Source organism: Mytilus californianus, unplaced genomic scaffold (genome assembly GCF_021869535.1).
Source record: "Mytilus californianus isolate M0D057914Y unplaced genomic scaffold, xbMytCali1.0.p SCAF_3, whole genome shotgun sequence".
Classification (NCBI taxonomy): Eukaryota; Metazoa; Mollusca; class Bivalvia; order Mytilida; family Mytilidae; genus Mytilus; species Mytilus californianus.
Genome location: NW_026262679.1, coordinates 103808889 through 103831558, shown reverse-complemented (window position 1 = coordinate 103831558; position 22670 = coordinate 103808889). Strand labels below are relative to the sequence as shown.

General features: G+C 32.6%; 1 protein-coding gene across 2 annotated transcripts in view; it reads left to right on the top strand.

Moving 5' to 3' along the window:
• The window catches only part of LOC127735640 (exonuclease 3'-5' domain-containing protein 2-like), a 97580-nt gene that overhangs the window by 30367 nt on the left and 44543 nt on the right, over positions 1-22670 (top strand). For both annotated transcript variants that reach the window (XM_052245873.1, XM_052245874.1), the window contains exons 7-10: positions 3063-3210; positions 5602-5767; positions 8786-8983; positions 12694-12825. In XM_052245873.1, coding sequence (XP_052101833.1) covers positions 3063-3210; positions 5602-5767; positions 8786-8983; positions 12694-12825 — 644 coding nt within the window. The remainder of the gene's footprint in view (positions 1-3062; positions 3211-5601; positions 5768-8785; positions 8984-12693; positions 12826-22670) is intronic.

Sequence of the window (22670 nt, the reverse complement as noted above, 5' to 3'; positions counted from 1 at the left end):
AGGAAGGTTGGGATTCATTTTGGGGGTTATGGTACCAACAGTTAAGGAATTAGGGGCCAAAAAGGGGCCAAAAATAAGCATTTTTGTAACTTCCAGACAATAACTTGTGTGTAAGTGTATGGATCTCTCTGACATTGTATCACAAGGTTCCATATCACAAAGGGAAGGCTGTAATTGATTTTGGGGGTAATTGGCTCAAAATTTTAAGAATTAGGGGCCAAAAAAGGGGCAAAAAACAAGCATTATTCTAGTTTCATGACAATAACTTGTGTGTAAGTGTTTGGATATTTCTTAAATTGTACTACAAGGTTCCATATCACAAAGGGAAAGCTGGAATTGAGTTTGGGAGTAATTGCCCGAAACGTTTAGGAATTGGGGGCCAAAAAGGGGCCAAAAATAAGCATTTTTCTAGTTTCCAGACAATAACTTGTGTTCAAGTGTATGGATCTCTCTGAAATTGTACTGCAAGGTACCATACCACAAAGGGAAGGCTGGGATTGAGTTTGGGGGTGATGAATCATAAGGGGGTTCAAAAAATTTGGGGAGGGGGGGGATTTTTTTTTTTTTCTTTTTTTTTCTTTTTTTCCTTTTTTTTTTTTCTTTTAAAATTTTCCATTTTAAGTTGGTTATTTCTGATTTATATTTAAAAGCAAATAATAATGATATGGTAGGAGATACACACCAAACAGGATGTGTAAATTATTATATAATAAGTATTGTGCAATAGCAAGAAATTTTCAATTGCACAGTATTGCACAATAGCAAGAAATCTTCAATTGCACAGTATTGCGCAATAGCAAGAAATCTTCAATTGCACAGTATTGCGCAATAGCACAGTATTGCGCAATAGCACAATATTGTGCAATAGCAAGAAATTGTCAATTGTACAGTATTGCGCAATAGCAAGAAATATTTAATTGCACAGTATTGTGCAAAAGAAGATACTTCGTATAAATTGCTTATTTCTTGATCAATTTCAATGGGGTTTTATTCTTGAATTCTTGGGGTTCTTTAATATGCTGAATCTAACCGTGTATTAAGTTTTTGGATTTTGGGCCCTGTTTTTAAATTGGTCCACATTGAGGTCCAAACGGTCCAAAATTTAACTTTGTTTGATTTCATCAAAAATTGAATTATTGGGGTTCTTTGATATGCCGAATCTAACCGTGTATTTAGATTCTTAATTTTTGGTTCCATTTCAAATTGGTCTACATTAAGGTCCAAAGGGTCCAAAATTAAACTTAGTTTGATTTTAACAAAAATTGAATTTTTAGGGTTCTTTGATATGCTGAATCTAAACATGTATTTAGATTTTTGATTATGGGCCCAGTTTTCAAGTTGGTCCAAAACGGGGTCCAAAATTAAACTTTGTTTGATTTCAACAAAAATTGAATATATGGGGTTCTTTGATATGCTGAATCTAACCATGTATTTAGATTTTTGATTTTTGGGCCCTGTTATCAACTTTGTCCACATTGAGGTCAAAAGGGTCCAAAATTAAACTTTGTTTGATTTCATCAAAAATTGAATTCTTGGGGTTCTTTGATATGCTGAATCTAACCATGTATTTAGATTTTGGATATTGGACCATAATAGGTGAATGTCCAATTTAAAATTTTTAAGTTCTTAGACCACATTCATTCTGTGTCAGAAACCTATGCTGTGTCAAATATTTAATCACAATCCAAATTCAGAGCTGTATCAAGCTTGAATGTTGTGTCCATACTTGCCCCAACTGTTCAGGGTTTGACCTCTGCGGTTGTATCAAGCTGCGCCCTGCAGAGCATTTTATTAACCCTAAAATTCACAGATCTCCTGGTAGCCTCTATTTCTAATTGATGAGATCAGAAAAAAAAATTAAACTGTACGACTTTTAACCTTTTAATTCTCATGAAAAATTGTTTTGGTTGATGAAAGTCAGACTTCCAGTGATGATATGCAATAATTAAGTGTTCATTTTATCTCCTCATAATTTTCAAAAAATCATATTGGGGTTGCTTTTTTATTTCACAAGAATAAATTCTACAATTCAAAGTACATTTGCAGCATTTTTTTATGTAACCCATTTCTTTAAGTAACATGTACACTTTGAAGATCATTAATCAGTTAATCATTTGATCTCAGGTTAATTAGTGTCTTCACTTCTTATTACAAGTGTGCAAAAATTAAAATGCAATTTCCTTCAATATATACAATTTGTAAGCATAGATGAATCAGCTTATTTCCAAAAGCAATTATTTATTATAAATTTGATGAATGTTGTCAGTAGTGAAAAACGAACAAGTAAGTGAAAATGAACACCTTATTTTTGCAATGTATCACAAATCATTATAAAACAGCATATGATTATTTTCAATAATTTTCGTTTCTGATGGCTTCAAATTCTTCACTCTAAAACTAAAATCCATGAATTTAAGAACCCAAGTGCATGTAACTTTTGCTGAAACCTACAAAATTGATACCCACAATTAAAAGTACTTTCACAGTATTCTTAACAAAGTAATTGTAATTGGTTATTTGAATCTGAGTTCAAATGACGTGGATATAAGCAATTATTAGTCTCTGTGCAGCCTTCAACAATGAGAAAAACCCATACTGTATAGTCAGCAACAAAAGGCCTGTCATGAAAATGTAAAACAATTCAAACAAGAAAGCAGTCTAATTTGTAACAAAATAATATACAAAAAAAAATTTGAGATAAGAGATATGAATCAACGACAACAACTGATTTAGTGGCTCCTGACTCACAAACATGTTTAGCCCTGCCACATAAAAAATGGAGGGGGGTTTCACATGTTTGTGAGCGCTCAATCCTCCCCTAACCTGAGACAGTGAAGTAACAGCACAACATAAGATCTATAACAATCAGTTGCAAATGGCTCAACTCAATAGATCATTACCAAACGCAAAAAAAAGAACTATAAATTAAACATTAAAACAGCTTAACATAAAAAAAAAGCATGAACATTAAAGCAGCTTAACATGGTTATGTGTTAAAATTGAAATACAAGAACTGCAAAGCAACAGTATTACACAGAGACAAAATAAATATTTCCTTCCAGATATCTGCAAAAGATAAAGAAACTAGAGCTTATGTATTAAGACAAAGACCATTATACTACAACTGTTACCTGTTAGCACCTGATGGGGAAAGCTTGTGTACCTGTGATGTCAAAAAAGCAGAGTGGTATATAGAAAAGGGTTTAGCAGGTATCTTGATATTTATGACCAGATCCAATCTGATCAAAGAGACTTTCTGTCAGATTCTGATGAAATTACACTAGTATTGTTCTATTATGTAAATATTACAAGGGATTGATAAACTGTATTGGTATCCAAACAATAACTTGAGTATAAGTGTATGGATCTCTATGAAATTGTACCACTAGGTTCCATACCACAAAAGGAAGGTTGGGATTGTCCTAACTGTTTAGGAATTAAGGGCCAAAAAAAAATGTTTCTTATAATTTGTATCAAGTTCTTAGACAACATTCATTCTGTGTCAGAAACCAGTGCTATGTCAAATATTTAATCACAATCCAAATTCATAGCTGGAATGCACATTTAATAGAAATTGTTAGTCGATTCATAGTTAAATATAGAAATTATGTATAAATATAGTTTGAAATTTACTGATTATTATTAGATATTTTGAAAAATAATTAAAGGTAAGTTTTGTAGATTTTTTAAAGACATTGTCTTCATGATGAATGATATTTTGGAAATTTTTTTTTTTCATTTTTTGGAAATTTTTTGAAGGACTTGGTGGTAGGTTTATTTGTTATTCTGTATAAATTTGAGAATGGTATATATATAAATATATATATATATACAAGTCTAAATTGAAAACAAAGTTCAAACCTATGATTGCGTTGGATAAAAACCGCAATTTTTATACGTGTGCATGCAAATCAAATTTCTTGGTAGAAGGGTCTAAATACAGCACAAACAACATTTTCCAAAAGACCAAATGATTGAAAAAGTATATATATATATTTTTTTTTGGATGATGTGACCCTATTTTAAAACTTGTGTACTTGGATATGCTGAATCTAACCGTGTATTTAGAGTTTTGATATTGGACCATAATTGGTAAATTTCTGATTTCAAATTTTTCAGTTCTTTGAACACATTTGTTCGGTGTCAGAAACCTATATGCTGTGTCAAAGATTTAATCACAATCCAAATTCAGAGCTGTATCAAGCTTGAATGTAGTGTCCATACTTGCACCAACTGTTCAGGGTTCGACCTCTGCGGTCGTATCAAGCTGAACCTTGCAAATCATTTTTGTCTCGCCTTGACGGAGTCAAAAAGCGAGACATAGGTATGCTGTTTCAGGCGGCGGCGGCGTCAACAATGTATTAGTTTGTGATTAGGTCTAGTTTATGGTGAACTACTAGTGGTAGGTCAATGATATTTGGTATGCAGTTGTATTAACATTGGCATATCTCATTTCCATGGAGATTATTTGGCTCCGCCTCCTCAATCATGGTCTATTGATTTTGAAACTTTTGCTTAGTTTACATGTATTAGTTTGTGATAAGGTCAGTTCAAGGGGAACCATTAGTGGTAGGCCAATGTTAATTGGTATGTAGTTGTATAAGCATTAGCACATCTTATTTCCATGGAGAATATTTGGCCCCACCCCTTCAGTCATGGTCTATTGACTTTGAAACTTTTGCTTAGTTTACATGTTAAAGTTTGTATTAGATCAGTTTAAGATGAACCACTAATGCTAGTCAATGATATTTTTGGTATGCAAATGTATTGGCATTTGCAAGTCTTATTTCCATGGAGATTATATGGCCCCACCCCCTCATCATTGTTCATTGACTTTGAATCTTTTACATAGTTTACAAGTTAATGTTTGTGTTTAGGTTTGTTTAAAAGGAATGACTTATGATAAGTCAATGGTATTTGGTATGCAGTTGCATTAGCATTGGCACATCTCATTTCTATGGTGATTGTTTAACCATGTACCTTCAGTCATGCTTCATTGACTTTGAATATTTACATAACTTACATGTTAAAGTTTTGCTATTTTAATTTCAACATTTGCATTATCAAAATTACAAAAAGGCGAGACACACTCTGTGACATTATTTGAACTTTGGTGGATATTTGTCTCATTTCAAATAAGTTTATCATAATCAAATGTGTAAACTTGTCTGCAAATCTGATTAATTCCAACCAAAAATGTATTATTGAATCTATCAGACACATCAGTTTTACAGATGGTTAATGTTGAAATTAGTTCATGTATTTGAATTTTTGGATAAGTTGAATTAGATCAATTTATTTTCAATAAGGCCCCACCCCCTCATCATATTTATAACATTGCCTTTTGATATAAATGAAGTATAAAATTTAAAGAACTGTATCTTTTTTCTGTGCATTCTCACATTGTTTCAATGCATTTTCATTGACAAAGTCTTGAAAACACCTCTTGCTGTTTCGCATTAGAGGAGTGAATTTGCAGCACTATTTCACAATGGGATATCAAAGTATTTCATTGTAACCTACTTAACATACCCAATTAACTTTGGTAAGCTTTTTGCTTTCATCCACTTTTTAACAAAAAATAACATTTGTATGTTTCAGACAAGGTAAATGATGACCCATTCACAGTACAATTAAGATTTGAACCAGCTGGTCGTCCGACATCTAAAGATGATTATTATTTACAAGAGAAAGAAAACATTTGTGTAGTTTGTGGTTCAAAAGATTCCTATGTTCGGAAACAAGTAGTTCCTAAAGAATACAGAAGGTAAATTATTTCATTGTACTCCATTTTTCAACTATTACATGTAAAAGATACTTTTTACCCCTGAAATATTACTTCAAGGGTCATCATGATGGAGAAAAAATACCAAAAAGACACTATTAAAAATGATTTTTAAACAATCTCATCTTATGAGGCAAAAATATTGATGTTGAATTATTGCAAACAAATAAATTATTACATGATATTCCTCCGATGAAATGAAGCACTGGTACTTGTGACTTATGACATATGAAATTCCCATACCAGAAGAAACCCAGTTTATAAACATATGTTACAAATTTCTTAGGACTTGGTGCATTTTATATGACCGCAAAAAATTGCTGCAGTATGATAGTATGATAGTATGGTATTGTACCACAAGGTTCCATACTACATAAGGAAGGTTGGGATTGATTTGGGGGTTATGGCCCTAACCGATCAGGAATAAGGGGCCAAAAGAGTGTACAAAACAAGGATTTTCTAGTTTCCAGACAATAACTTGTGTATAAGTGTATGGATCTATATGAAATTGTACCACAAGGTACCATACCTCAAAAGGAAGGTTGGAATTGATTTTTTGGGGGTTATGCCCAAACTGATTAGGAATAAGGGGCCAAAAAGGGGGTACAAAACAAGGATTTTCTAGTTTCCAGACAATAACTTGAGTTTAAGTGTATGGATCTCTATGAAATTGTACCACAAGGTTCCATACCAAAAATGGAAGGTTGGGATTGATTGTGGCGGTTACGGCCCTAACTGTTTAGGAATTAGGGGCCAAAAAGGGGCATAAAACAATACTTTTCTAATACTTTGTATGAATTGCTTATTTCTTAATGAATTCTTGAGGTTCTTTTATATGCTGAATGTAACCATGTATTTAGATTTTGGATATTGGACCATAATAGGTGAATGTCCAATTTCAAATTTTCAAGTTATTAGACCTCATTCATTCCGTGTCAGAAACCTATGATGTGTCAAATATTTAATCACAATCTAAATTCAGAGCTGTATCAAGCTTGATTGTTTTATGCATACTTGCCCCAACTGTTCAGGGTTTGATCTCTGCCGTGGTATCAAGCTGCTGTTCCTATCATATCACACCTATTGAACTAAAATTTTCAATTTTCAATTATAAAAATGTGTTGCAAGATCTCAATATTGACAACTTCAAGTCTAAACCTCCTCATTACACCTGTGCTAGTTGTGACCTGAACATTGTCAACAACACTTCTTTTTGAAATGTGTTAACCAAAGGATCAAAATACTGTGAGCCTATATCCATAAATTGGAAACACAACTTCAAAATACTAATGGATGCTGTCAAGGATTATGCAAACTCTTTCCGAATTGGTTAAGGCTGTGAGGTCCGTTAAGGCTGTGAGGTCAGTTAAGACTGTGAGGTCGTTTATACAAATTAGAATGAAAAAGACTGAATGGTCGTATGAACACTCATGCTTCATCTACCTTCAATGACCCAAACGTTGCTAAACACCTGTCTTACCTCCATGACAAATATGTTGTTGTCCGGCATAAAAAGCCCTGAATTACATCATATTTGTGTGAAAAAGATTAAAAATTAAATTCTTGAGGTTCTTTGACATGCTGATTCTAAGGATGTATTTGGATTTTGGGCCCAGTTTTCAAGTTGGTCCAAATCAGGGTCCAAAATTAAACTTTGTTTGATTTCAACAAAAATTGAATATATGGGTTTCTTTGATATGTTGAATCTAACCATGTATTTCGATTTTGGATTTTGGGCGGCGTTATAAAATTGGTCCACACTGAAGTCCAAAGGGTCCAAAATTACAGATTTTTTCCCTGCTAAGCGACACAAAGGGGTGCATTTTTACTATAATATATTGATAACGTTTGCATTCATGAGTTTGATTGTTTTTCAATTTGCTCTGTTGTGTTTAGTTTAATTCGGGAATGAATCAATGGCATGATAATTGATTTGCATGATGGTTCAAATAGACCCACCAAGGCTGAAAACTTTAAACTTAATAAGTGCAGACATAATTTTTAGAAAAAAGTACTGCTAATAATATGTCCATTTGACAAGCATGAAATCTTGAATTCACCATGCCATGATTTTGAGTCTAGATTTCAAAAATTTTGTTAGGCCAAAATGAATGGAAAACCCTGCCTTGGTATATCCTCCATCTCTTTTTTTTTCCAAAAGGTAAATTTTAGCAGCTTGTCTTTACATAGAATTATCAGGAAGAACATGTTATCAGAACCACATAGATAAGAAAACTGATCTAAAAAACTTGCAAACGGGAGTACTTTACACATAAATTTCAAAAATTGATAACAAATATTGATAAATTAAATCTGTTTCTTTATCTTGTCAGAATGTTTGGATGAACCTCCAAAGACATTTTGGCTACTTTGAAATTGAACAGAATCATGAGTGCTTTAACTTTAGGTCTTACCTGCAAAGTGGTAGGGGCCATATAGTTTAACCCTATCCGTCATTCAGTCATTCCATCAATAATTCCGTCATTATGTCATTAGTCTTCCGCAATAAACAGTTATAAGGACTTTTTTTTTCTAAATGCCTTCACATGTTGAGCTGATTTATAGTATGTGAGTTTACTACGATGAGTTACAGATTGAGTTTATGTTTGGTTCCGCTCTGCTGATTTTTGCCGAAATTACTGGCTTTGGACTATAAAAATTTTGTGAAAATAACATTTGTATGGACTTTTTTTCTGAACGCCTTCAGATACTGAGCTGATTTTTAGTATGTGAGTCTTCTATAATGAGTTACAGATCAAGTTTATGTTTGTTTCTGCTTGGCTAATTTTAGCTAGAATTGCGCGCTTTTGACTTTGAAAATTTCCTGAAAATAACAGTTATGTAGACTTTCATTCTCAAATTTCAACTTCTAAAAATGGCTTCGTGCTTTTTTTGAAAGCTGGGCCATTTGTGTTTTTCTGACACATCTTGTTTATCACGGAATTTCGATTTTGTTTTGCAAATAACATGATTGATATTGATCTCAATTGTATATTTCAGATATTTTCCTCCATCACTGAAGGACCATGCCTCCCATGACATACTGTTACTATGTATGTCATGTCATGTTAGGAGCACACAGTATGATACAACTCTCAGGTACCAGTTAGCAGAAGAGTGTAATGCACCAATAGATATGGGATCTGGAACAAAACAATTAAGTGACCATGACTTGCAAAAAGTTAGATCAGCTGCAAGGTAAATGCATATTTTCACTTGTAATTACATATTTTGTCCAAAAAAAACGTCTGAAGAATCAAAGTTGTCCAGTAGCATGGTGTTCATCACATAAGAGAGGGATGACACACTTTTGAGATGTGGGTTTTAAGGGGTAAAAAAGTGGGGATTTGGAATATAAGGGGTAAAAATAGTGGGGATGTTGAATATAGGGGGTAAAAATAGTGGGGATGTTGAATATAGGGGGGTAAAAAAGTGAAATCTTGGAACAGAGAAGCAAAAAAGTGGGAATTTGGGAAATGAGGACCCCTGTGTCACCTCTTTCATATAATAATACGAGTTTCAGAAAATATTCAGTAGTTAGATATGCACATAAGTATGAAATTTTAGTTCAATAGACTAAGTGACACTCATAATTTTATAGTCCACTGGAGTAATTCCAATTCAAGATTTTCAGCCAGTCAAACAGGTTTTAACATTTATGCTAAGGATGACCATTTGTTGTCTATTATTTCCTGTTGTCAACACCTTTTGTACAAAATTTGTATCTACAAACTTTGATAGTTTGAATATTTTCCAGCTAATTGCAATTGACTGTAAAATTATGTGTGTCACTTGGTTTTTGCATTTGGACTGTGGGTCTTTGCTTAAGAGAATAAGAAGTCAAAGAAGGACAAAATTTCAAAAACCATTTAAAGGAATGATCTATTACAACCATTGAAATAAAAAATGTATGAAGATTATTGCTTTAAAGTCATATGAAACAGGTTTCTGGTGATTAAAATGTTCAAGATTTTTTTTTAAACAAAGTATGAATATATTCTAAATCAAGTCCTCTTTTGCACATTTTTATATGACCGCAAAAAAATTTTTGTGGTCGGATATTGGTATGACGTTGGCGTCGGCGTCGTCATCGTCGTCCGGTGTCGTCCGAAGACCCATTGGTTTTCACACTCTAACTTTAGTTTAAGTGAATGGATCTCTATGAAATTTTACCACAAGGTTCAATACCACAAAAGGAAGGTTGGGATTGATTTTGGGGGTTATGGTATCAACAGTAAAGGAATTAGGGGCCAAAAGGGGCCAAAAATAAGCATTTTTGTAACTTCCAGACATAACTTGTGTGTTAGTGTATGGATCTCTCTGACATTGTACCAGAAGGTTCCATATCACAAAAGGAATGCTGGGATTGATTTTGGGGGTAATTGCCTCAAAATTTTAGGAATTAGGGGCCAAAAAAGGGGCAAAAAACAAGCATTTTTCTAGTTTCATGACAATAACTTGTGTGTAAGTGTATGGATCTTTCTGAAATTGTACTACAAGGTTCCATATCACAAAGGGAAAGCTGGAATTGAGTTTGGGGGTAATTGCCCAAAACGTTTAGGAATTGGGGGCCAAAAAGGGGCCAAAAATAAGCATTTTTCTAGTTTCCAGACAATAACTTGTGTTCAAGTGTATGGATCTCTCTGAAATTGTACTGCAAGGTACCATACCACAAAGGGAAGTCTGGGATTGATGATGGGGGTAATTGCCTCAATATTTTAGGAATTAGGGGCAAAAAAGGGGCAAAAAACAAGCATTTTTCTAGTTTCAGGACAATAACTTGTGTGTCAGTGTATAGATCTTTCTGAAATTGTACTACAAGGTTCCATATCACAAAGGGAAAGCTGGGTTTGAGTTTGGGGGTAATTGCCCTAAACGTTTAGGAATTTGGGGCCAAAAAGGGGCCAAAAAACACGTTTCTAGTTTCCAGACTATAACTTGTGTTCAAGTGTATGGATCTCTCTGAAATTGTACTGCAAGGTACCATACCACAAAGGGAAGGCTGGGATTGAGTTTGGGGGTGATGAATCATAAGGGGGTTCAAAAAATTTGGGGGGGGGATTTTTTTTTTTTCCTTTTTTTTCTTTTTTTCCTTTTTTTTTCTTTTAAAATTTTTCCATTTTAAGTTGGTTATTTCTGATTCATATTTAAAAGCAAATAATAATGATATGGTAGGAGATACACACCAAACAGGATGTGTAAATTATTATATAATAAGTATTGTGCAATAGCAAGAAATTTTCAATTGCACAGTATTGCACAATAGCAAGAAATCTTCAATTGCACAATATTGCGCAATAGCAAGTAATCTTCAATTGCACAGTATTGCGCAATAGCAAGAAATATCCAATAGCACAATTTTGCGCAATAGCAAGAAATTGTCAATTGTACAGTATTGCGCAATAGCAAGAAATATTCAATTGCACAGTATTGTGCAAAAGAAGATACTTCGTATAAATTGCTTATTTCTTGACCAATTTCAATGGGGTTTTATTCTTGAATTCTTGGGGTTCTTTAATATGCTGAATCTAACCGTGTATTAAGTTTTTGGATTTTGGGCCCCGTTTTTAAATTGGTCCACATTGAGGTCCAAAGGGTCCAAAATTAAACTTTGTTTGATTTCATCAAAAATTGAATTATTGGGGTTCTTTGATATGCCGAATCTAACCGTGTATTTAGATTCTTAATTTTTGATTCCGTTTTCAAATTGGACTACATTAAGGTCCAAAGGGTCCAAAATTAAACTTAGTTTGATTTAAACAAAAATTGAATTTTTAGGGTTCTTTGATATGCTGAATCTAAACATGTATTTAGATTTTTGATTATGGGCCCAGTTTTCAAGTTGGTCCAAATCGGGGTCCAAAATTAAACTTTGTTTGATTTCAACAAAAATTGAATATATGGGGTTCTTTGATATGCTGAATCTAACCATGTACTTAGATTTTTGATTTTTGGGCCCCGTTATCAACTTTGTCCACATTGAGGTCAAAAGGGTCCAAAATTAAACTTTTTTTTTGTTTGATTTCATCAAAAATTGAATTCTTGGGGTTCTTTGATATGCTGAATCTAACCATGTATTTAGATTTTGGATATTGGACCATAATAGGTGAATGTCCAATTTAAAATTTTTAAGTTCTTAGACCACATTCATTATGTGTCAGAAACCTATGCTGTGTCAAATATTTAATCACAATCCAAATGCAAAGCTGTATCAAGCTTGAATGTTGTGTCCATACTTGCCCCAACTGTTCAGGGTTCGACCTCTGCGGTCGTATCAAGCTGTGCCCTGCGGAGCATTTTATTTACCATTTATAACAAATCAAAAAAAAAATAATTCATTCTGTGTGTGTTGATCGAAAACAGTGGCTGCTATCCAACTTTTGGGTGTCTGAGGCAGAGGTATAAGAACTGTGGATTTGATAAAAAATCAACACAGAAAGGTAAATATGTACATAATAAGTAAGGTTCTATTACGGGAAGACATTAATTCAATATCAGTAAATTTCCTGTAGATTTGGATAGCATAAAGGATTTTTTATTCCCCCTGCCATAGGCAACAGGGGCATTAAGTGTTGCCCTTGACCGTCCTTCCGTCTGTCCGTCCGTCCCATTTTTGTTGCAAAGCTTGAGCAGGGGCATTCATGTCCTCAGACACATTCTTCTTTTATTTTTTTTAAGTCTTATGTACACATATTTTATAATACAAATTATTCATTCAGTTATATGAAACATTTCGTCTTTTTTGTAGAAGACTGTTAGTTGACCCCTAGTTGTTTTTTGTAGAAGACTGTTAGTTGGCCCCTGGTTATTTTTTGTAGAAGACTGTTAGTTGACCCTAGTTGTTTTTTGTGGATTTTTATTGTGTAGTTTTGTTACTGGCTCATAAGAACAGCATTTTTTTTTTATAGAGCATTGTTAAATCCAAAAGCTAAAATTCCTGAATCTAGAAAGATGGAATTAAAGAAGACATTAGAAGATTTTTATGGAATATTAGATTTCTCACCCGAAATACTTGCACAGGCAGCAGAAATTGAATACAGGTATGTTCTGATGTAATTAAATGCAGTTTTTCACTACTTCAGTCTCTGTTGTTTATATAAAATCTAGTATTTTTCCATTGTACTGCAACTTTTACAACTATCAAATGTTCTTGAAGAACCGCTATTTTGATGAAATACTATTTCATTCTAGAAATATTGGGGTACGGATGGTCTCCAAGGACCATAATATACAAAGAATGCAAATAAGGCCAGAAATCAAGTTTAAATATTTTCTATTACTAGAACTGCACTACCTATTGTTACTGTAAATGGAACAACTAGTGGTCATACTTTCATTATTTCATAAACGGTCTGTGGGTTTTTTCCAAACAATGTGTAACCATAGCAACAAAGTAAGCCCTATAGCAACAAAGTTCAAGAACAAATTGTAACAAATTTATTCAATATGAAAGTCTAAATGTATATATATGGGGTAATTATGATTTATTTAATCTAGTTACATTAGAGTGTTGTCAATTGATCCCATATTTTCCAAGAAAACATTACATAGCAACCAAAAAATGTCCTTAGCAACCATAATGAAAAAACAAAAAATTGTGGGTTTTTTTATTTTATATAAAAATAATGTCCAGTGCAAAATCTGATACGAAAGAGGTCAGATATCAATCATGTCAATAATAAATAAGTAAATTTAACAATAGTTTTGTTTCATTAGCAACAACTTTTGCCTCCTAGTAACAAAATAGATTCCTTGCATGCCAATAATTTAAAAAATAACAAAAATTAATAATATGATATCATAGCTCTCCTAACATGTGATATTTTTTTTATCTAAAGAGCTGTTTTGATAAAAATCTAGGTAAATCCACGTATGAGTTATAAATTGTACGCCAGTGTTATACACCAAAACGACTTCTTAAAATCTATTCATTCTTGTAAAAAACAAACTAAATGTTTGAATAACAAATTAAACCTGTAGTATCAAACAAATTTATATTATTTCTTTATTGAATTAATTTAAAAAAAAAATATATGTGTATGTAAAGTTTGCCGAGTTCGTACATCCCAAAAATTTCCTTAACAACCGTAATAATCAAACTAAAAATTTTAGTTTTTTCATATAAAAATCTTGTCCAATGCAAAATCTCAAACTCAGAGGTCAGATATCAATCATGTCAATATAAAATATGTAAATTAAACAATATTTTTATTTCATTAACAATAACTTTGGCCTCCTAGTAACAAAAGGGATTCCTTGCTTGCCAATAATTAAAATAACAAAAATTAATAATGTAATATCATAACTCTACCAACATGTAATATTTTTTTGGTGGAAGAAGACGTCAAGTCTTCTGAAATCTAATACTGCCACCTGGTCAAGTCTAATCATAGAAGTTTCCAGGAGTGTTTCTGTATCTCTGTCTGTGCTTTACTATTTTATTACCTCCATGTCTCATCTTGACACTGATTTGTAGACATGATCGGTTACAAGTTAGTAAAATAGCATCTGCATCATTTTATGAAACAAAGACAGAGAAACAAATATACAAGTTACCTGAATTTGGCTTGTATAGTCAACGGCTTTTTTACTCAAAAATGTTAAAATTGCCAGGCAGGTGTGCAGATTATAGAGTATGATAAGCAAGAAATAACATGAATAAATGTGAAAGGTGTAAAAAAGTCAGCTGTACGTCACCGGTATTACACTGTAGGATATAAGATCAGCAGATTAAATACTTTTTAAAAAGCTGGCATTCAGTAACTGCTTGATTATGTCATCTACATGTTATGGCACATTATAAAGTTATAGTGTTTTTGCTGTACCAATTTCTATGCTAAGTTCTTTTATGCAACTTTTGTGAATCCAATGAGATGTAAAAAAAAATACTGTGGATTCATTCTTTTTCGTTGGATGCCAATTTTCCTGTATTTAATGTGTAAAGGTAAAACGCCAATTTTATTGTTCAACAAAGTAGGAATTTATATTGTCATATATACAGGCTTTGTCAAAACTTCAAAATCAAACATCCAAGAAATTACATTTTTCCTTCATAAAAATTGGTATCAGCTAAAATATATGAATTGACTAGTTTAACCAAGCCATATATTCTTTTGCCTGTCCAAAGTCAGGAACAATGTCAAGGATTGTCTTGTCTTGTCTCGTATATTGGTATGACGTAGGCGTCGTTGTCGTTGTCGTCGTCGTCATTGTCCGAAGACACATTGGTTTTCGCACTCTAACTTTAGTTTAAGTGAATGGATCTCTTTGAAATTTTACCATAAGGTTAAATACCACAAAAGGAAGGTTGGGATTGATTTTGGGGGTTATGGTACCAACAGTTAAGGAATTAGGGGCCAAAAAAGTCCAAAAATAAGCATTTTCTAGTTTCCAGACAATAACTGTGGAATGGTGTATGGATCTCTCTAAAATTATACTACAAGTTTCCATACCACAAAGGGATGGTTAGGATTTGCTTTGGGGGGTTATGGCTCAAATCGTTTAGGAATTAGGGGCAAAAAAGGGGGAAAAACAAGGTTGTCCTGGTTAATGGACAAATACTTTAGTACAAAACATAATTTAAAGCAGTGTAAGGGAGATAAATCAAATACATCATTGAAATTACCTCCCTTACACTGCTTTTAAATTATGTATAAAGTAATGGTTAATGAACAATTAAGATAATTTAAAACAGTGTAAGGGAGGTAATCCAAATACAACATTTTGGTTACTTCCCTTACACTGCTTTTAAATTATGTTTAAAGAAATGCATATTCATAAAGGAAGACCAGTAAAAATATCTGCAAATGTTGCATCTTTTTTTTTTACAAAAAAATCCGTATGAAAGATCTGACACTATATTTTTAATTTTATTATACGACCGCAAAAAAATTTTGTGGTCGTATATTGGTATGACGTTGGCGTCGTCGTCGTCGTCGTCGTCGTCGTCCGGCGTCGTCGTCCGAATACACATTGGTTTTCGCACTCTAACTTTAGTTTAAGTGAATGGATCTTTTTGAAATTTGACCATAAGGTTAAATACCACAAAAGGAAGGTTGGGATTGATTTTGGGGGTTATGGTACCAACAGTTAAGGAATTAGGGGCCAAAAAGGGGCCAAAAATAAGCATTTTCTAGTTTCCAGACAATAACTGTGGAACGGTGTATGGATCTCTCTGAAATTATACTACAAGTTTCCATACCACAAAGGGATGGTTAGGATTTGCTTTGGGGGGTTATGGCTCAAACCGTTTAGGAATTAGGGGCAAAAAAGGGGGAAAAACAAGGTTGTCCTGGTTAATGGACAAATACTTTAGTACAAAACATAATTTAAAGCAGTGTAAGGGAGATAAATCAAATGCATCATTGAAATTATCTCCCTTACACTGCTTTTAAATTATGTATAAAGTAATGGTTAATGAACAATTAAGATAATTTAAAACAGTGTAAGGGAGGTAATCCAAATACAACGTTCTGGTTACTTCCCTTACACTGCTTTTAAATTATGTTTAAAGAAATGCATATTTATAAAGGAAGACCAGTAAAAATATCTGCAAATGTTGCATCTTTTTTTTTTACAAAAAAATCCATATGAAAGATTTGACACTATATTTTTAATTCTATTATAAAATAGATTAAGTTAGCACTATGGTAAATTTAAATGGGTAATTATGGTTGCCAACTCCATTGGAAATTTGAATTGAGATTTTGACCATATCTTGAGGGAAAGAATTTTTTGGGGGAAAAAAGGAGGGGGGGATAAAAAGAAATTGTGGGGGGTCAATTTTTTCTCATTTCAGATTTCAGAAATTAAAAAGAATTATTCTTCAAATATTATTTTTTTTTCAAATTTCAAATATTGAAAAATTTCAAGATGTAATCTTTAATTGCACAGTATGGCGCATTAGATTTGTAAAATCTTTGATCACATTTAATTATTTGTTATGCCGAATCTAACTGTATTTGTTATGCCGAATCTAACTGTATTTAGATTTTTAATTTTGGGTCCAGTTTTCAAATTGGTCTACATTAAGGTCCAAAGGGTCCAAAATTAAACTTTGTTTGATTTTAGCAAAAATTGAATATATGAGGTTCTTTGATATGCTGAATCTAAACATGTATTTAGATTTTTGATTTTTGGCCCAGTTTTCAAGTTGGTCCAAATTGGGGTCCAAAATTAAACTTTGTTTGATTTCAACAAAAATTGAATATATGGGGTTCTTTGATATGCTGAATCTAACCATGTATTTAGATTTTTTATTTGTGGACCCCGTTATCAAATTGGTTCATATTGAGGTCAAAAGGGTCCAAAATTAAACTTTGTTTGTTTTCATCTAAAATTGAATTATTAGGGTTCTTTGATATTCCAAATCTAACCGTGTATTTAGTTTTTTAATTTTGGGTCCTGTTTTTTAAATTGGTCTACATTAAGGTCCAAAGGGTCCAAAATTAAACTTAGTTTGATTTTAACAAAAATTGAATTCTTGGGGTTCTTTGATATGCTGAATCTAAACATGTGTTTAGATTTTTGATTATGGGCCCAGTTTTCAAGTTGGTCCAAGATAGGGTCCAGTATTTAAACTTTGTTTGATTTCAACAAAAATTGAATATATGGGGTTCTTTGATATGCTGAATCTAAACATGTATTTAGATTTTTGATTATGGGCCCAGTTTTCAAGTTGGTCCAAATTGGGGTCCAAAATTAAACTTTGTTTGATTTCATCAAAAATTGAATTATTGGGGTTCTTTGATATGCCAAATCTAACCGTGTTTTTAGATTTTTAATTTGGGTCCCGTTTTTTTTAAATTGATCTTCATTGAGGTCCAAAGGGTCCAAAATTAAACTTAGTTTGATTTTAACAAAAATTGAATTCTTGGGGTTCTTTGATATGCTGAATCTAAACATGTGTTTAGATTTTTGATTATGGGCCCAGTTTTCAAGTTGGTCCAAGTTGGGGTCCAAAATTAAACTTTTTTTGATTTCAACAAAAATTGAATATATGGGGTTCTTTGATATGCTGAATCTAACCATGAATTTAGATTTTTTATTTGTGGGCCCCGCTATCAAATTGGTTCATATTGAGGTCAAAAGGGTCCAAAATTAAACTTTGTTTGATTTCATCAAAAATTGAATTATTGGGGTTCTTTGATATTCCAAATCTAACCGTGTATTTAGATTTTTAATTTTAAGTCCCGTTTTTTAAATTGGTCTACATTAAGGTCCAAAGGGTCCAAAATTAAACATAGTTTGATTTTAGCAAAAATTGAATTCTTGGGGTTCTTTGATATGCTGAATCTAAACATGTGTTTAGATTTTTGATTATGGGCCAAGTTTTCAAGTTTGTCCAAGTTGGGGTCCAAAATTAAACTTTGTTTGATTTTAACAAAAATTGAATATATGGGGTTCTTTGATATGCTGAATCTAACCATGTATTTTGATTTTGGACATTGGACCATAATAGGTAAATTAAAAAAAATTCAAGTTCTTAGACCACATTCTTTCTGTGTCAGAAACCTATGCTGTGTCAAATATTTAATAACAATCCAAATTCAGAGCTGTATCAAGCTTGAATGTTGTGTCCATACTTGCCCCAACTGTTCAGGGTTCGACCTCTGCGGTCGTATCAAGCTGTGCCCCAGCGAAGCATTTTATTATAAAATAGATTAAGTTAGCACTATGGTAAATTTAAATGGGTAATTATGGTTGCAAACTCCATTGGAAATTTGTGAATTGAGATTATGACCATATCTTGAGGGAAAGAATATTTTGGGGGAAAAAAGGGGGGGAGGGGTAAAAAGAAATTGTGGGGGGTAAATTTTTTCTCATTTCAGATTTCAGAAATTAAAAAGAATTATTCTTCAAATATTGTTTTTTTTTTCAAATTTCAAATATTGAAAAATTTCAAGAAGTAATCTTTAATTGCACAGTATGGCGCATTAGAGTTGTAAAATCTTTGATCACATTTATTTATTTGTATGCCGAATCTAACCGTGTATTTAGATTTTTAATTTTGGGTCCAGTTTTCAAATTGGTCTACATTAAGGTCCAAAGGGTCCTAAATTAAACTTAGTTTGATTTTAACAAAAATTGAATATATGGGGTTCTTTGATATGCTGAATCTAAACATGTATTTAGATTTTTGATTTTTGGCCCAGTTTTCAAGTTGGTCCAAATTGGGGTCCAAAATTAAACTTTATTTGATTTCAACAAAAATTGAATATATGGGGTTCTTTAATATGCTGAATCTAACTATGTATTTAGATTTTTTATTTGTGGACCCCGCTATCAAATTGGTTCATATTGAGGTCAAAAGGGTCCAAAATTAAACTATGTTTGATTTCATCAAAAATTGAATTATTGGGGTTCTTCCATATTCCAAATCTAACCATTTATTTAGATTTTTAATTTTGGGTCCCTTTTTATACGACTGCAAAAATAAAAAAATTTTTGGTTGTATATTGGTATGACGTTGGCGTCGTCGTCGTTGTCGTCGTCGTCGTTGTTGTCCGGCGTCGTCTGGCGTCGTCCGAAGACACATTGGTTTTCGCACTCTAACTTTAGTTTAAGTGAATGGATCTCCATGAAATTTTACCATAAGGTTCAATACCACGAAAGGAAGGTTGGGATTGATTTTGGGGGTTATGGTACCAACAGTTAAGAAATAAGGGGCCAAAAAGGGACCAAAAATAAGCATTTTTGTAACTTCCAGACAATAACTTGTGTGTTAGTGTATTGATCTCTCTGACATTGTACCACAAGGTTCCATATCACAAAGGGAAGGCTGTAATTGATTTTGGGGGTAATTGCCTCAAAATTTTAGGAATTAGGGGGCAAAAAAGGGGCAAAAAACAAGCATTTTTCTAGTTTCATGACAATAACTTGTGTGTAAGTGTTTGGATATTTCTGAAATTGTACTACAAGGTTCCATATCACAAAGGGAAAGCTGGAATTGAGTTTTGGGGGTAATTGCCCGAAACGTTGAGGAATTTGGGGCCAAAAAGGGGCCAAAAATAAGCATTTTTCTAGTTTCCAGACAATAACTTGTGTTCAAGTGTATGGATCTCTCTGAAATTGTACTGCAAGGTACCATACCACAAAGGGAAGGCTGGGATTGAGTTTGGGGGTGATTAATCATAAGGGGATTCAAAAAATTTGGGGGGGGGGATTTTTTTCTTTTTCTTTTTTTTTCTTTATTTCCTTTTTTTTTTCTTTTAAAATTTTCCATTTTAAGTTGGTTATTTCTGATTTTATTTAAAAGCAAATAATAATGATATGGTAGGAGATACACACCAAACAGGATGTGTAAATTATTATATAATAAGTATTGTGCAATAGCAAGAAATTTTCAATTGCACAGTATTTCACAATAGCAAGAAATCTTCAATTGCACAGTATTGCGCAATAGCAAGAAATCTTCAATTGCACAGTATTGCGCAATAGCAAGAAATATCCAATAGCACAATATTGCGCAATAGCAAGAAGTTGTCAATTGTACAGTATTGCGCAATAGCAAGAAATATTCAATTGCACAGTATTGTGCAAAAGAAGATACTTCGTATAAATTGCTTATTTCTTGATCAATTTCAATGGGGTTTTATTCTTGATTTCTTTAATATGCTGAATCTAACCGTGTATTAAGTTTTTGGATTTTGGACCCCGTTTTTAAATTGGTCCACATTGAGGTCCAAAGGGTCCAAAATTTAACTTTGTTTGATTTCATCAAAAATTGAATTATTGGGGTTCTTTGATATGCCGAATTTAACCGTGTATTTAGATTCTTAATTTTTGGTTCTGTTTTCAAATTGGTCTACATTAAGGTCCAAAGGGTCCAAAATTAAACTTAGTTTGATTTTAACAAAAATTTAATTTTCAGGGTTCTTTGATATGCTGAATCTAAACATGTATTTAGATTTTGGATATTGGACCATAATAGGTGAATGTCCAATTTAAAATTTTTAAGTTCTTAGACCACATTCATTCTGTGTCAAAAACCTATGCTGTGTCAAATATTTAATCACAATTCAAATTCAGAGATGTATCAAGCTTGAATGTTGTGTCCATACTTGCCCCAACTGTTCAGGGTTCGACCTCTGCGGTCGTATCAAGCTGCGCCCTGCGGAGCATTTTATTTTAAATTGGTCTACATTAAGGTCCAAAGGGTCCAAAATTAAACTTAGTTTGATTTTAACAAAAATTGAATTCTTGGGGTTCTTTGATATGCTGAATCTAAACATGTGTTTAGATTTTTGATTATGGGCCCAATTTTCAAGTTTGTCCAAGTTGGGGTCCAAAATTAAACTTTGTTTGATTTCAACAAAAATTGAATATATGGGGTTCTTTGATATGCTGAATCTAACCATGTATTATGATTTTGGACATTGGACCATAATAGGTAAATTAAAAAAATTCAAGTTCTTAGACCACATTCTTTCTGTATCAGAAACCTATGCTGTGTCAAATATTTAATCACAATCCAAATTCAGAGCTGTATCAAGCTTGAATGTTGTGTCCATACTTGCCCCAACTGTTCAGGGTTCGACCTCTGCGGTTGTATCAAGCTGCGCCCAGCGAAGCATTTTATTGTAAGTTAGGAAAATTTTTAGTTTAATATAACATAGCTTTGTTCATTAATTAACAACTTTTTCTAGGCTCAGGGTGATATAGAGCCGAAAGTATTGCATAGGAAACCTTTATGATGGTTTATAGATTTATTTATTTATCATTTTTTTAGGGGGGGGGAAGAGGTATAAGGTTTTTAAGTTATTTGAATTATTGTCTCATTGACATATATCCAATATTTCCTTTTATTTATAGATGCTGTCTTGTATAATTTCAGTATAAATAAAACTTATAAAGATTATTGCATTTTACTTTGGGAAACAATTTATTCATAATATAGCTACACAATCACAATAGAAATTTAAACATTTTTATTACAGTGTATGAATAAAAATGAATGTAATTTTGTAATTCTGTATGTATTTAAACTGGTTCAGACCAGTTGTATAAATTTTCATAAACCACATGTTGATTAAATTTGTCTCATATTATTACCTGTCATTCATTTGGAACATTGACTCTGCATTTTTCATTATATCAATAGAGAAACAGATTCTATAGCATTTTATCCCATTGATTACAATATTGATCCACTCTCAATAGTTTTAAATTTTTAAATTTTACTATCTGGAGTAGATAACTTTCATAATCAACTGAGTGGTGTGGTAGAATCTATTAGAATACATCAATAAGCTTCACTGCTTCCCTGTATCTGCCTTATAACTGACTGAAAACTTTGCTCTTATCAGTAACTTGTTCATTAAGTAGAAATTTGCTGTACAAATTGCAATAGGAAAAAGTGTTCTAGTCACTAGTAATCTTGATGATAAACTTCTTACAGACTGTATAGTATCACAACTTGTTTTTCATAGTAATGTAAGCAACAAAAGAGCCTGAAATTCATAATGATTAATTGGCCCAAATTTGGGAAAAAAATGACATGACATTTTCTTCAACTTTTTATACGCCTGTTTACGGGACGTATTATGGTATACCGTTGTCCGTCCGTCTGTCCGTCCGTCCGTCTGTCTGTCCGTCCGTCCGTCGTCAACATGTTGGACATTAACTCAAAAACGCTTTAACCAATATGCATGAAACTTTGGTGAATTGTTTATATCTATTGACATGAGCTCCCTTTCGTTTTTTATAAATTTTGGATTTACCGTTTTCGAGTTTGGGTTTTATTCATTAAAAAAGGGGGAATTTTCCAGTTTGTGGACAATAACTCAAAAACAATTTCACCAATTTGCAAGAAACTTTGGTGAATTGTTTATTTTTATCGACATGAGCTCCCTTTTGATTTTTATACGACCGCAAAAAAATTTTT